The sequence below is a fragment of the Eulemur rufifrons genome, chromosome 7 (genome assembly GCF_041146395.1).
Source record: "Eulemur rufifrons isolate Redbay chromosome 7, OSU_ERuf_1, whole genome shotgun sequence".
Lineage (NCBI taxonomy): Eukaryota > Metazoa > Chordata > Mammalia > Primates > Lemuridae > Eulemur > Eulemur rufifrons.
Genome location: NC_090989.1, coordinates 265,271,008 through 265,287,039, shown reverse-complemented (window position 1 = coordinate 265,287,039; position 16,032 = coordinate 265,271,008). Strand labels below are relative to the sequence as shown.

The 16,032-nt window shown below is 34.5% G+C and overlaps 1 protein-coding gene across 4 annotated transcripts in view; it reads right to left on the bottom strand.

Annotated features, from left to right (window-relative positions):
• The window catches only part of MUSK (muscle associated receptor tyrosine kinase), a 98,011-nt gene that overhangs the window by 15,171 nt on the left and 66,808 nt on the right, over window positions 1-16,032 (bottom strand). For 2 of the 4 annotated variants that reach the window (XM_069474542.1, XM_069474543.1), the window contains 2 exons: window positions 15,350-15,356; window positions 2,378-2,553 (listed from right to left, as the gene is read on the bottom strand). In XM_069474542.1, the coding sequence (XP_069330643.1) occupies window positions 2,378-2,553; window positions 15,350-15,356 (183 nt within the window). Of the gene's footprint in view, window positions 1-1,683; window positions 1,708-2,377; window positions 2,554-7,523; window positions 7,788-15,349; window positions 15,357-16,032 lie in introns of all 4 variants that reach the window. The other 2 variants (XM_069474540.1, XM_069474541.1) reach the window with 2 other exon arrangements.

Here is a 16,032-nt window from a genome sequence, read left to right as displayed (position 1 = left end):
CCGCAGAAGAGAGGAATAGTGCAATGCCTGCTTAGCAAATAACATCAACAGTACAACGGCATTGCATGCTCAAAAAGACATTTCACTGTATCAAAAGAAGCCATAAAAAATAAAAACTACCAAAATTCTAGTCCCTGTGTTCAAGCAAAATAAGGCAAAGATAAACAAATGGTTTAAAAAAATTCTTTGCCACCCCTCAAAGTGAACTGATAATATTCTTTAGAGTTTATTCAGAATTCAGGATACTCTTCAAGAAATATTTGAGGTCTTTGCACATTTCCATAGAATATGGAACACTCTGCCTAATAAGGATGCCTCCTTTGCTCAACTATTGACAGACCTGAAGAGATACAGCCAATCTCTTTAATAATAACTGCATTTAACCCAGGCAACATACTTTTAGACATTCTCTATCCCAGGTTCAGATAAAATGGTCAGTTTATGACATTTGGAACTCATTTTCTTACATATATCAAAGAGTTCATAAAATTGTGTTTTTTAAGACTAGGAAGTTAGTTTTGTAGCTAGTTTGTGCTGCTCAAAATTCCCTTATAATCAGTGTAAAGGCAGAAATGTGGATTTTTTTGTGTGTGTGTTGTTCCTATTTAATTTAAGATTAAATCGGCACTTTCTACACAGCAAACCCTGAATGAATGCTTGAATGGATGAATGAGTAAACAACTGAAGGGAAACAAAGACCACAGTTATCAATTAAAAGTCCAATCAAAGTAATCTTTGGCTGCTTATGTAACAATAAATTGAAAAGCCTTTTTTTTTATTCCTTCATTTGGGAATAACAATTTGACAGGCTACCAGAATAATAGAATTTTAGGGTTTCCATACTGCTCTTGTTTAATAACTCTGAGTGATTCGTTGGGATCAGTAGCATTCTTTTCATATTTTAAATCTTAGTCCTTTAAGTAAAGCTGATAAAATGAAATCCTGGCACTTCACCAAGTGCAGAGGGCATTAGGCCTAGAACATGCATTACAGGAAATAAGTGTGATTTAAGCCTTAGAACACTCAAATCAGAGGAAGTTAATTTACAGGAAAAAGTTTTCTAATTTCATTTTGAGTATTTCTGCATTCTGACAGGTTAAAGTACCATCTGATACAAGTTCGTTTCTAGGACATCCCTTTTCAAGCAATCTTCTTAAATTCTTTCCTAGAGATTTTGTGATTGTCCTTTTAAAGCCAATTGATTTGACCCTATAAACTTTATACTGAAAATTGACTATCTTTAAAAAAAAAAAAAACACCAGTCTTCCAAAACAAGGATCTGTGTCACAAATGAAGATAATGAGTTGGCTCAATGAAGAAATAAATATTTGTTTTCATCTATAAATGATTAGATAATACAAAGTCATGAAGGCAAAATCAAAGGCAGCATTTAAAATTTGGCTTACTTTATAGACATATAAGGGATAAAATAGGCTAACGACCTTGAGTTGGGAGACAGTATTCATATCATTCACTAAATATGCGGCTCTCCATGGCCTAATTAGGAGCTATAAACTGAGATCTGATGTTCCTTCTTGTTCTACCCTGGGTGAGTTTGGTCAGAAGCCTTTGAGGGGGTCATACATTCTGTTCTGGACATGAAGGAAGTATGAGTGTAAATACACATGCATGAATCCAATTACATACACGTAAGATTTCAAGGGCACAAACAAAATTACTTACTTGTTAGGTTTTCTTTTTTATAATCTGAGGGGAAAAGGATAAAAATGTGTTTAAAGTGAGCATCCAGATATCTCATATATTCTGTGAGAGAGTGCTAAGAAATGCCAAGTTCTCTTTCAGCTTTTTAATATACAGCTGGAAAACATTCTTTGCATTCGAATGTGAAAGAATTGGGTCTTTCAAATTAAACCAGCTGTTAGGGATAACAACACAGTTCCTTGCAAACAAAGTCCATGAAAACAACATGCAGCAATTCAATTTTGTTTTGTGAGATCAGCGTTTTCAAACATGTGGCTTATTTTAGCATGCTTAAAAATCTGCTTCATTAGCGAAGAAAGAGGACTTTATTCTTTTATTCCACTCTTCTGACAAAATATGAGATGTTTCTTAGCTATTTTTCTGCACGTTCCAGAAAATGTTACAAGCTCTTGTAAGATCCCCTATGAAAGAAGGTAAGATCTCAAGCAGCAGTTAAAATTGCTTTCTTTTAGAACAAATGAAATAAATCCTTACACTGACCTGTGCAATTAGGATAGCATTAGGATTCTGCTATTAGGTATCTAAGGAAAGCAGAGCTAAAAAAGAAAAATTAGAAATGCCTAGAAATATTAGGAGCTTTAAGTTCACACCTTAGTTTCTTCAAAATAGTAAATGTCTCTTAACCTCCGAAGTCTTGGGAGAGCTCTTTTCTTACCTAAATATGGCAGTCTGCTACAGGCCGTCGGGTCCCAGTGCATGCTGGGAAGCTTGCTGCATTCTGGAATGGACAGCAGATGCATCCCAGATCTGTAGAGTCCTCTGTGGGTCTTTTCTTCCATAGCCAGCCATTCTTTTGCACAGAAGAGCTCCTTTACTGCCAAGCAGTACTCTCTAAAATGTTGTATGGAGAAAAAACTAGATCAATTATGGCATGTTAAAGACAAATTTGTGGCAGTACCTAAATTGTGTATTTTCAAAACATCATCATAGTACATTGTTATTGCAAAAGCATTTTTGAAAGCACCCTTTTACTGTAAGTAATGTGAGAGTTTATGAAATACATTATCCTGTGAGATGAAATGCTATCTTGTTTGGCTTCTTAAACATAATTAATGCTACTGAGGGAAAGGAACTTTCACATTTCAAAGGTATTGGATTAGGAGTCCCTGATATGTCTTCTCTCAACTTCATATTAAAATAACTACAAAGGTACAGAAATAAGGTACACAGAGTTTAAAAGAAAAATCTGTGGCTCATGCATGTAAACCGATCTGGGACATAAATGTTGGAAAGTTATTTAATAAATGTATTTTGTGCTAGCATACAAAAATAAAATTGAATTTTAATTGTGGTAAAAATTTCCTAAATTTCAATTAAGAAAAAGGAGATGCTATAAGAAAGAGGTCTGTCATTATTTATGGACCATATTACTTCTGACAGAGAAACCACAAGATTATCAACCAAAACTGTAACAGAATTCTGTAAATTGGGACATATATGATGTATAATAAAATACAATGGCTTTATGTGTACTAGTAATAGCTTGTTAACAAATAAAATGGAAAAATTATCCTACTTACAAGGATTAATGAATTATAATATATGAGACTTGATTCCTCTAAATAATTAGGAGGTATAATATTAAGCATAATTGGAATAGACTAAGAATTGCAGGAATATATTCTTTGTATGCTCCTTTGTGCCTAAATCTGGTATCTGACTTTGTTGTTGTTGTCGTTAGTGAGTAATATTGAGTAGACTGACATTTATACAATAATTTTCTTTTTGATACTACAGTTGTTGAAATGAATTGCATTCAAATTCACAGGCAGCGCCAGAAGAAGCTTGCTCCTTCCTATTCCCCTCTTACTCTACTTCCACCCCAGCCACCCAAAGAAATAAAAGGAACAATAAAAGGAACAATAAAAAGGAACAAGCCACTTACATGCAGCAACATGGATGAATATCAAAAACCTCATGTTGAGCAAAAGAGATCAGAAACAAAACAGTACATATTGTATGATTCCATGAGTATGAGATTCAGGAACAAGCAAAACTAATTTACAGTCAGAGAGATTAGAATAGATGACTTTGGGGATACTGGGAAATTTATTAGAAATGAGCCTAAGGGAACAGTCTAGGTGGTGAAAACATTCTATATCTTGGTTGGGGTAGTGGTGACATCATTGTATACCTTTGTCAAAACTCTGAACTATATGCTTAAAAGGGGTGCAGTTTATTGTATATATACTATACTTCTATCAACTAAATACCACAATAAAAGAATATGCCATTTTGAGAAATCTGATTAAAATAATCCAAAAAATTATATGGCTCAACTCTAAAATTTAAAAATTCTAAGGAAATTAATAACAATTTTTATTAAAATAAGGAAAAAGTGAAGTACATTTTGTGGACATTCTAGCATAGTGTGTGTGTGTGACAACTATCCTGTAATTAGTATTGCTGTAACAACAGCAAAGATCATAAAACACACCTAGTTATAAACTTAATGAAAAAAGAGATTTATATGAAAGAACTTTTACCAAACTTTACTAGCAGGCATAAAAAGGAATGACATACCATAATCCTAAATGGGAATGCTCAATAGTGTAAATATAGCAATTCTGTCTAAATTAATTCTATAAACTTAGTATCATTCTAATTAAATTCCAAGTGGAATTTACACATTGACATTGACAAAATCTTTCTATATTTCATATTTTAAAATAACTGCATAAGTAAACAATATTTTTTTTAAAATGAAAACCTGTGAAATTCATAGTACAAAATTTTAAAATTAATTGTAAAGATACAGTAATTAAATCCTAATGTTTCTAGTACAAAAATTGACCAATCATCAATGAAATAGAATTTAAAGTACAGCAACATAGATCTAAGTAAATATAAGTAAGTACATCTCTCAGCAGTGACCAACTATCCCAGTTTTAGCATCGAAAGTCCCATGTCCGGAGAAACTCCTCCATCTCAGGCACATGAAGATGGTTGGTCACACTACCTACTCTCACTCCACTAATATAAGTGATTCAAAAATTTTTGCTAATGGGAAAAATTTAAATATGCTCCATCTTTCCATTATAATGAATAGAACAATTTTGTTCTTATGATTAAAGGAAAAGAAAGCTCAAAATCTGTTAAGTTTATACATTTATCATTATATCCTGTAGGTAATTGTATCATATAAATAAAACGTTATCATTTCTGATGTATGTCACTGGTTTGTCTGAATCTGTGCAATTTAAGGCAAATTGGAAGTATTATTAAATAAGATCCAATTTTAGATGGGATTTTAGTTTGATGCAATGACAAAGCTTACAAAAGTATGGTGAGCTGAGAAGAGTTTGACATAAAACTAATGCTAAGCATAAAACTCACAATGGAAGAACTTGATTTTGTATAGTCATGAGCCGATGATGACTCAGCTATTTAAGAACAAGCTAGTATATATCACACAGTATTATAAAGAGAGCACCTGAGTTATGACTCATTAGTGTTATGTAAATACATTATTTTAAATCAAAACAGAAGAGATGAAAAATTTGATATATGGCAGTGGGACAACTGGCCAACTCCATAGTCAGTCATAAATTTTAAAAAGTCAACTTTTCCCAAACTGAAATCATAAGAAAAACTTTACAACAAGATTAGGGCCCATGTTTTAAATGACAAAGGTAGAAACTAAAAACAAAAAGACAGATTGATTTGATGACAAAAATTAACCTAAATTAACAAATTGTGCCTCAAAAATCAAACCACATAAATGAGTTCTTCCTCCTTTAGAGACACATACCAAAATGTATACAGATGAACTAATATGATGTCTGTGATTTGCTTCAAAATCAGTAATCTGGGGATGGCATTGCAGGGGCTGAGTGGGCAGGGATGAGATGAGATTGTCCCTGAGTTGATAATTGTTGAAGCTGGGTGATGTGTACATGGGCCTTCATTGTACTATGGTCTCTACTTTGTACATAATTATGAAAATATTTGTAATTAAAAAACAGAAACCAAAACAAAATCAGAGTTTCACTTTGCATTGGGAAAAATAATTTACAAACATATAATAAGCAAATAGTTAAGTGATCATAATCTTACAACTTTATTAGAAAAGAATGAGCAATCTAGCGGAGAAATTAGTAAAAGCTATAAGCAGAAAATTCCAAAAAAGACCTAAAATTGCTATGCACACTTAAGATTTTATTTTCTTGTGATTTTTTTTGTATATTCTATATATTTTTTATACAATGGAGTCTTGTGGATTTTGTAATCAGAAAACCCTAATGACTGTCACAAAAAAGGAAACATATTTCTAATCTAATTATTATTCCTCTCAAGCATCTGTCTGTAATGTTGAGCTGATTTTCCTGAGTGTCACTGTGTAAGTATGATGATAACTATTCCAGTGGCCACCACAAATTATGTTAGACTTGCTAAGGACAGGACTGATAGACTCTATTGTCACATTCTTTTGCTGGTTACATTATCTATTTGTTATACATGTGACATTTTCTAGTTAAAGGATTTTCACTGTTGAGCAATACCTCAAATAAACAATTTTGGAGACTCCTATAAAGAAGCCCAAGAAACCAAAATCTAAACTAAAGAAGTGGCACTCAACAGGGGCACTATTTTTTCAAAGAACTGCAGGTGCAGTTCAAATGCTGACTAGTATTTCCTAACTCCTTGTAAGACATTTTACTTCCTCACAGCCACGCTTCCCATTCTCTTTTTGGCAATAGCTTTAGTTTTTCCCTCCCTATCTTTTTCCTTTGTATTCCTCCAGTGCTGAAGTCCCTAAAGATTTTTAGATGTCATGCCTGATCACAGTGTGATCTTCTTAGGCAAAGAAAAAAATTACAGTACTGTTACAGTGTCTCCAAACCCTCAAACTTTGCAGTAAGTTGAGGAATAGAGCACACTATTTTAATGACCTTACTGTAGTCTTTTTATGCTAAATACAAAGTTCACTAAAATCATTTTAAGAGTTAAATAGTTTCTGATTTTATCAAAAGAAGTGGAAATGTGCTGTGTTGGTAGCTTTCAAATTTTCAAAAGAAAATTTAGGAAGAACAATATCTATCCAGCTTCTAATATACTCCATGGTACAATTTATCCTTTAATCCTCTCAACTCTATTGTGCAGATGAGGAAACTAAAGCTTAGGCAAGAACACATAAATCTAGAAAGCAGAAGTAACAGTATTTGAGCTTGGTTCTAGTTGGCTCAAAAGCCAGCCTGATTTTTGTCTCTTCTACAAAAGAAGTAAATAAAGACGAAGATAATTCTATGAACATGCATTTATGAATCTCAATGTTTAAAGAGTATGGGCATTTTAAAGAAATATCTATTTAAAGTCTACTCCCCCACCCAAATGAGGTAAGTGTGTCAGAACTCAGAATATAGGATGCAATGTACTTACTTTAAAGTAATATTCTAAATGCTCATCATAATCTCATTTACTGACAAATAATGTCAAAACTCTTGAAGTGTAGTCTTTATTTTCTCTATGTTAGCTTACTAATGAGGTCTGTGTTATTTTAGGATTTCTCTTTTTATTTGGTAGAAAGCAGGGATATTTATGAATATTATGATAATGTGCAAAATAGCAAGAGTAATAGAATATTGTACTGTTTTTGATATTTTCTAGAAGTTCTGAGCCCTTGTATTGTAAGTGATCGTTAGTGATTTACATGGTAGAAATTTTGCCTGACTTCCTCCTATTTTGGATGAAACTTAGCTTTTGTCTTTACTATTGTACATGATAACTTCCTCTTTTGAAACCTCTTCCTGTTTGCAGACACAAAATGGAATTTTTGCATTTACTTATTTTTGAAATTTTACCTGCAAACGGGGGTAGGAGTAGGGACTACTCCAGGGTTGCACTCTTGGAAGATGTGGTTACACAGCAAAGCCTCAGCAGCTGGCCGGCAGAGCGGGCTCACCGCTTTCAGTTCATTCCAAGCAGTGTGGACCAGTAGCTCTTGGGCCTCCTCAGGGTCCACGTAGGAGGTGTTGAAAAAAACAAGAGCATCTCTTGCCAGGACTGCATTACACACCTCCCCTCTGTACTGGGCACAGTAGCCTTTGTTATCTTTCTGTGGTTTACTGAAAGAAGCAACAAACAACATTCCCAATCACATGCTATTTCTTGGCACTCATTCTGCATTTTTTATTTTTTTGGTTGCCACATCTGCATGACAGAAATAAGAGAAAATTATACTAGCAAATGGGTTGAAATGCTCTATCTGAATATTGTCTTCATTTCCAGCTGCAATTATATCATCTCTAGCTCCTCCAGAGGGCCACTATGAAGACCACATGTGACAATGGATGTGGAAAGCTTTGGGAATGATCAAGAACTGAATAGATTTGTGGGTTTTTTTTTATTATTTACATTATAAATAGAATCTGACTACTCTTAACTAAGCCGCCTCACATGCTTCTGGCAAATAAGCTGAGGTTTTTCTAGAAATGCATCTGAAAAACATATTCATCATGATAGTTAACAAATAACTGAGCATGTTAACAATCTGATCTGAAAAGCTTGCAGCTTTAGGAACGTAGCTCATTTATGTGTTATGATAGTTTTGTAGCACACATACATCTTTGCAATACTTTCCATACTCAGATTCTCTCACTCATACCTAGAAGCCCACTAAAGACAAAGAAAGTCATGTAGGGAGGAGAAGCATGAGATATGGCTTCGAGGAGCTAAGTAGCATCTTCAGCTTTGCTATTGTCCCATCGCATGTCTTGGGGAAAGTCAACTGGTCACTCTTTTCCCAGTTGCCCTACTCTGTAGAGTGATGTAAGTAATTATTCTGAACTCAGATTATTGTCTGTTAATGGGTAATTTTGTAGCAGAAAAGCCTGGAAATTCTATTATGCTAGCACAAAAATAAGATTAAAAGCTTATCTGCTATGACAACTGGAGACAATTAGAAGAACAGAAGATGCTGCTAGTGCTCCTTTCACACATCCACTTGCCCCCTTGATGCAATGCTGGGAATTATCATAACTCATATACTCACCTGAAAAACATTTATTGAGAACTTATCATGTGCAGGCACTATGGGCTCAATATATTTTTATGTCTACTATCATCAGATCTGTATCGTTAACAATGACAGAAAACTCTTAAGTTGTGTTCTCATTTACATTTGTACAGTGGTTAGAATTTAGCATTTCATTATCTTTATATAAAAGATTTTCAGGAAGAAAATTAAATTGGAATTTGAGGGAAATTTAGAGACCCCATTTGAATTTCAAAAAATTGATACTTTAATTACAAATCATCATGGGCTGATCTTCAAAGCAAATCCATTAGAATGAGATATAACGCTTTAGGTAAAACAATGAACTTTTAAGAAACATAGCTATACTTTTAAATAATGTTTTGTGATAGAGACTCTTCCTTTAATTCATACTCACCTTTTATTAATTAGCCAAGATGATTTTTTATGGTATCACTTCATTCATTGTGAATTTTTAAAATACTGAATAAGAAAACTCAAAACTTCATGAAAACTTGCACGAGGTAAAGGTGAGGAAACACTCAAAGAAATAACTTATGACCCAGACTTGTAGGGAATCCCATCTATGATGACACTTAGGAAGTTAGAGAGAAAGAAGGATGCTGTTGTTGGGGCTCAGAAAATGATACCCTCAACTGAAGGCCTAAGAAGAGCCGGAGAAGCAAAATCTCTCTGACCTTCTCCTGCCTGTCTGTCTCTCCCTCCTTCTTCCCTGAGGCTATTCTCACTGGAATCCCTCCTCCTCCAAGCTGGTCATAGAAACCAGAACGTCTTTGCCCCAAAGCCAGCCATAAAACCTAAAAATATTACTCTAACCTCCCCCTTTTTCTGTGTAACCGCTGGCTGTCAAGAAATGAAGACTCTCATTCCAGAAGGGTCCTACTCCTTACTCTGGAGAAAGGAATGCTGCACAGAGAGGCCAAGCACAATCTGGACAGACGGGCCTTGCTGGGTGTCCCTACTCAGTCTGTTAGATTAGATCAGACCCATTTTGTCTAATCGTATTTCTACACAGCCGTCCATGCTGCACTGAATCTAAGCATGGAAATGGACAGTTTTCCCTGCATCTCTGAGTCTTCATTCTGAAGGCTCCTGTGTCAGGTAAAACTATGATCAAATAAATTTGTTATGCTTTTCTCTTGTTAACCCAGACGTCTTTGTTACATGGATGTGGGCCGTGACCCTTATGCTGGGGAGGAAAGGGATCACTCCCTCCCCACCCTACACTGTGCTTTAAGAAACTGAATAATAAGTAATAACCAGAAACAGCTCAAACTGGTTTATCAAGTGGTTTCACATATTGATATAATATCTCGTTATAAAGGGAAGATGAATAAGAGCATGTGTAACCCTTTTCACTTAGGAAAAAAACTGCATCATGTAAAAGTTAAACATTTCCCACAGCGTCTCTGAGCTGAGAATTATTCATCCAGGTTCTACTGTCATGTGTTAACTATTGAATGATGTTGTTTTTTATTTTTTCCATGAGTATTTTTCAAAAATAAAACACATTCATGATGTTTCCCTTAATTACACCAGCAAAACACATTTAAAAAAAAATAGGAAAGAAAGAAAGTATACAAAAGAAAAATTAATGAAAATAGCTTCAAAGTCCATGCATGGTGGCCCACACCTATAATCCCAACACTGTGGGAGGCTGAGGTGGGAGGATTGCTTGAGCCCAGGAGTTCAAGACCAACCTGGGCAACATAGCAAGACCCCGTCTCTACAAAACATAAAAAGAATGTAGTCCTAGCTACTTGGGAGATTGAGGCAGGAAGATCAGATCACTTGAGCCCAGAGGTTCAAGGCTGCAGTGAGCTATGATTGTGCCTCTGCACTCCAGACTGGGAAAAAGAGTGAGACCCTGTCTCGAAAAAAAAATAGTTTCAGAGATAAGGATTATTAACTATCACTAACAATCAATTCCTCTGTCTGTCTGGATTTCTGCTGCTTCTTTTAATAAAAGCCCTAGAAAATCTTTAGAAAAACCTCAATGTGGCTTAATAATATTGATTTTTTTTAAACTTTTGAGCATTAGGTATATAATGCAAAAGAAAAAATAAAAAACAAAATAAAAAAGGAGAATAGTTTTCAAATAGAAATTAGAATAGATTTTGAATAGAAATTGATTTTTTAAAAACTTTTGAGCATTAGGTATATAATGCAAAAGGAAATATAAAAAACAAAAGAAAAAAAAGAGAAAGGTTTTGAATAGAAATTGGAAGATCTTGGTTTTAATTTTGGTTTTTCTTTCAAAGAGCTTGATGACCACTAGCCTATGAAACCCCTTTACATGCTGGGAAAAACCATACAAATACAAAGTGTGTGATTATTGTTAATTGTCTACATCTCTATCATGTCCCTGGGAATATTAAGGACTTTGCTTTGGCAGCACATCTATGCCTGAATTAGATCCACAGGGGCTATATAAGACCATATATCTATATTTCCGTATCTATATCTGTATATCTGTATCTGTTTATCTATTAACTCCCTAGTCACAGTTTCTGTGTTTGAACCACTTCCTTTTCCTTTTACTCTCCTCTTTTGCAGCTATTTATAATCTCAAATTTTACACAGTGATCAAATTTTAGATGCAAGACATGAAGACAAATGGGGCCATATTGTCCCTCAAACCACTGAACTTATCACTTAAAAAAAAGCTTTAAAAAGGAGCTCACAGCAAGAACTGGGGAACAAGATGAATGCAAATAATTTCCACTGGCGCCTTCTGTTTTTTGCAAGTGACGAGACCCCTCCATGTCCAGCTCAAGTTGTTTCTTTGCCTGCAGTTCTTGCGACTGCTGATGGAGCAACACTGGAAGCAGCTGGTTCTGTTTGTTGCTCATTTGAACAGTAGGGCAGAGGTCACAGGGATCTGTTCACAGAATGCTGGTTATTTTGGATTGAACTGCCGGATTATGTCCTAAAAATGCTAGTTAATATTGCACATGGAGCCAGTCCCTCTCTTGCCTCCTGACAAAGTAAACCTGATTGACCTCCTTTTATGTAAAGTTCCTTTTTTTAGAGGCAACAATGGATATTTGATCCCAAATGCCCCTTTTAACTTCTTTTATAACAGACAACTCAATGTGATCAAATGAAATATTTAAAGGATTCTTACTATGCTTCTTAGTCCTATGTATGAATCACATGCCATAGAACATTTTTAAATGTTATCTCCCAGTTTCTATGAGGGAGACATCTACTTCCTTTGAACACATAATACTTTGCCCAAGGGCACAGCAGATGAGCAGCCACGGCATGCCTGTGTTATGACAACCCCACTACCCTAGTGGAGACTCCACACCTTACTTCCCTGCCTCCCAAGTACGGACACATTTGATAGCTGTACCTCTGGTATAGACAAATCTTCTTCCCTTACATAGCAAACTGCCTTATCTCCCCTTGAACTTTCCCAATAAAGGAGATGACCGAGGTTCTACGTCACTTCCAACCTCCAAAGCAAACTGGAACTGTTTTATTCTTTCATGACTAGTGTCTTTGTACATAATTCCTTCTCTAAGGCAAGGGTCAGCAAATATAATCCACAGGACAAATTTGGCCTGCTGCTTTTTTTTTTTTTTTTTTGTTTTTAGTTTTTATTAAATGACATTTTTCTTAATTTTAATTTAGATAAACTTTACTCTCCTGAACCATTAGCTCCTAAAATTGTCATAAAAATTCTTAAAGCAATATTTATATATAAAAATGAACTAACGGTTTTTGATACTTATCAAAACATTGGAATGTGGTCAGTTATGACAAATCACTATCACATTCACTTAAAAGTAGCTTAAATTTTCATACAATGTGTATCATGATTTTCACTGTCTTTCAGAGCAATACATACATGTATATCCACATGATACTTCTTAAAACTTTTTTCATTGACAAATTGTCTATATTTTATCCTGTACATGATGTTTTGAAACATGTATATATTATGAAACGACTAAATTTACCTGATTAACATATACATTACCTCGCATATTTATCATTTTTTTGGTGTGGTGCAAACACTTTAAATCTACTCTCTTAGTGATTTTCAAGAATATAATATATTATTATTTACCGTAGTCAACATGTTGTACAATAGTTCTCTTGAACATATTCCTGCTAACTGAAATTTTGTATTCTGCTGGCTGTTTTTATACACAGCCTGCATGCTAAGAATGGTATCTACATTTTTAAATGTTTGAAAAAAATCAAAAGAATTAATGACAGGTGAAAACTCTGTGAAGTTCAAATTTCAATGTCCATAAGTAAAGTTTCACTTGTTTACACCTGTCTATGGCTGCTTTTGCACTAAAACGGCAGAGTTGAGCCTTTGCAACAGGGACTGTATGGCCCACAGGCTAAATATACTTAATATCTGGCCCTATACAGAAGAAGGTTGCCAGCGCCTGCTCTATGACACAGATCAAGTATCATTTTTTTTGAAATGCTAAACCCAATGTCCTCAATAAGAAAGACATGACCTCCTCTGAAAATCCTCTTGCATTTCTTCTGATTAAAATTAATATTTATTATATGAAATAAAGAGTAATGTAAAGAAAAAAATTTAAACTAATTCTAAAATTAATATTAGCAAAACATATAAACATTTTATATATTTTATTTGTAAATACATCAGTTATAATCAGTATATACATAAAATGTAATCAGAATTATATGTTTTATATTTTTTTTTAAATTTTAAAGCATTAAGGGGGTATAAATGTTTTTGATACATGGCTTGAGTCAGGGCTATAAATGTATTTTTGTATCCTACATTTTTACTTAGCATGGTATTATAAACATTTGCCTATGCCGTTCATTATTTTTCAAAAATATGTTTTTGTTTTGAATCACTTATATCAATTTTTCTTACTGGTAAATATTTACATTGCTCATATGTTTCACTAATATATATAAGGCTGTTTTGAATAATGTTTATAACTCTAATCATTTCCTTAGGATAGATTACTAAAAGTGAATTCATTCAGTTATATTAAAATATGACTTATTTAGTTCACTTGCATTAAAATACAACCATTTAAATAATGGTGAGCATAATAAAAATTGCCAAATGCTCTATGGAATGGTTATAACAATTTTCTCTCCACCGGTAGAGGTTGAGAGCGTTTATGTTATTATAAGCAAAAAATGGTATGGAATTGTTCTTCAATTGGCATTTATTTAACTACTAATGAGTTTAAACTTTTTTATTTGAGTTTACTTGCATGTATGTCTGCCCTTTGAACTCTTGGAATTTGCACATGCTTCCATTATTATGTTGTATTGTAATTAATCTTTATGTGTGTGTGTGTGTGTGTGTGTGTGTGTACCCTAATAAAATATAAATTCGTTTGGGGAGGGGAATATGTACAATTTGTTTTGTTTCTCTACTTTCCAATATAGTGGCAGGGATAGAGTGATTGGTTCAAAAATGCAGAGCAGGTATGCTGAGTGGTGTGGGAATGAAAGAAGGCATCTCTTTGTTGGTAGCCTGTATTTTAATTTAACTTTTACCTCGTTTACGTTGTATATTTCTTCAGTAGATATTCAGCTTCACTGGAGAGTCCTTATGGTCAATATTCTGTCTCTTAGAACTGTGATAGCCACATAATAAATCAATAACGATTCATCAGGTAAACTAATGTATCAAAATTTGAATTGGGCCAAGATTTAGAACAAACTAAATTTTGTCATGCAATGAATTATTTCATTCCCTGGAATTCAAATCAATGGTTGGGGTTCTAGGTCTTGTTCAGTTAACTGTGCTTCCTGAGTAAGGCAGTTTAGTGCAGTAGTTACAAATCTGAGTTCTTGAGTCTAGCTACATGAACTCAGATTGAAACTTTGTAGTTTGCTTGCTATGTGGTCTGGGCAACTCTTGTCCCATTAAATTCTTCATATAAAAAAATTGGGGCAATAACAGTTCTTGCCCCCATAAAGTCACTGAAATGTTAAAATGAGAAAAGTGGGGCTCATAAATGAACCACAAATCTTAGCTGCAATTGTCATTATTACTATTTTTTGTACTATAAAGTCAACTTGATTATAGTATAAATAATTTTTACTAATTAATCATTCTGAATCTCAGTTTCATCATTCACAAAATTAGATAGAAATAGTTATCACATTTCACAGTTTTATGAAAGTCAATTTAAATAAGTACTGCAAATATAACACTATATATTGTAAAATGTTATATGATAGGTGATACTTTCTTATCTACAGGATAGAGCTATGAGGGGGAGCTTGGGAGTCAGTTCTGGCTTCCATTTCCTGCTCCATCTTTCACTAGCTATGTAAGCCACTTGAACTCTCCAGTTCAAAGTAACTCTTAGCTTCTTTTCTATAAAATAGAGACAATAATGGTACCTATTTCATAGGGACATCTTGAGGATGAATTTAAGTAATGCATGTAAAGCTCTTAGCACAGTGCCTGATACATAGTAAGTATTCAATAGATGTTATCTGTTTTTATCTTCACCCTCATCATCTTGTAAGAGTACCAAAAGGATTAGAAATTAGCAGGTTTCTCAATGGTTACAGTGCTCAGCAAGTAGTAGACACTCAATAAATGGCATATCAAATTAAAAAAACACATAACAAAACATTAGTATCATAATCATTTCTTACCTCCATTCTATTAACAGGAAAGGAAGTTCCCACAGGAAATCAAATTAGAGGAGAAAAGAAAAGAAAGTTAGTACATTTTCATCTTACAATTTGGAAGAGACAGTTTTGACACCGCTAATCTTGAAGTTTCTGAAAAATTCTCTGCTTCATCTAGGAAGCCAGATACCGAATTCACAGGCATATTCAGAGGAGATTAAGAGAATACTTAGCGTCTCCAGGGAGTGCGTTCTTTTAAAACTGAGTTAGCCATCGGCACCTCTCAGCTCAGAGTTTCCCTCCAGTAGCCACCAGGGAACTTTGCATTAAGAAAGCAAGATGAGGCGGCTAAGTGAGAGGAGTGGAAGGGAGAGGGGAGGGTGGGTGTGTAACCTGTGTATTACGTGGGGTCCCACACTCAGAAGGGCCCCATGCTTAGTTTAATGCTCAGCTGTCACTCTCTTGAAATCTTTAGTATCTTTTGAACAAGGGGCCCCGCATCTTCATTTTGCACAGAGCCCTGCAAAGTGTGCAGCCAGAGATGCGCAGAGGTAAAAATTTAGGGCTCTGAGGAGACTGCGCTTCTCCTCTGGAGAGTTTATGTGACTTCCAGCACAAACTGCCCCAACTCAGATTCCCCCCCCCGCAAGGCATGAGGGCCCTTGCAAGGGTGTGATACAACCAGCATTTCTGAATTATTCTATCTT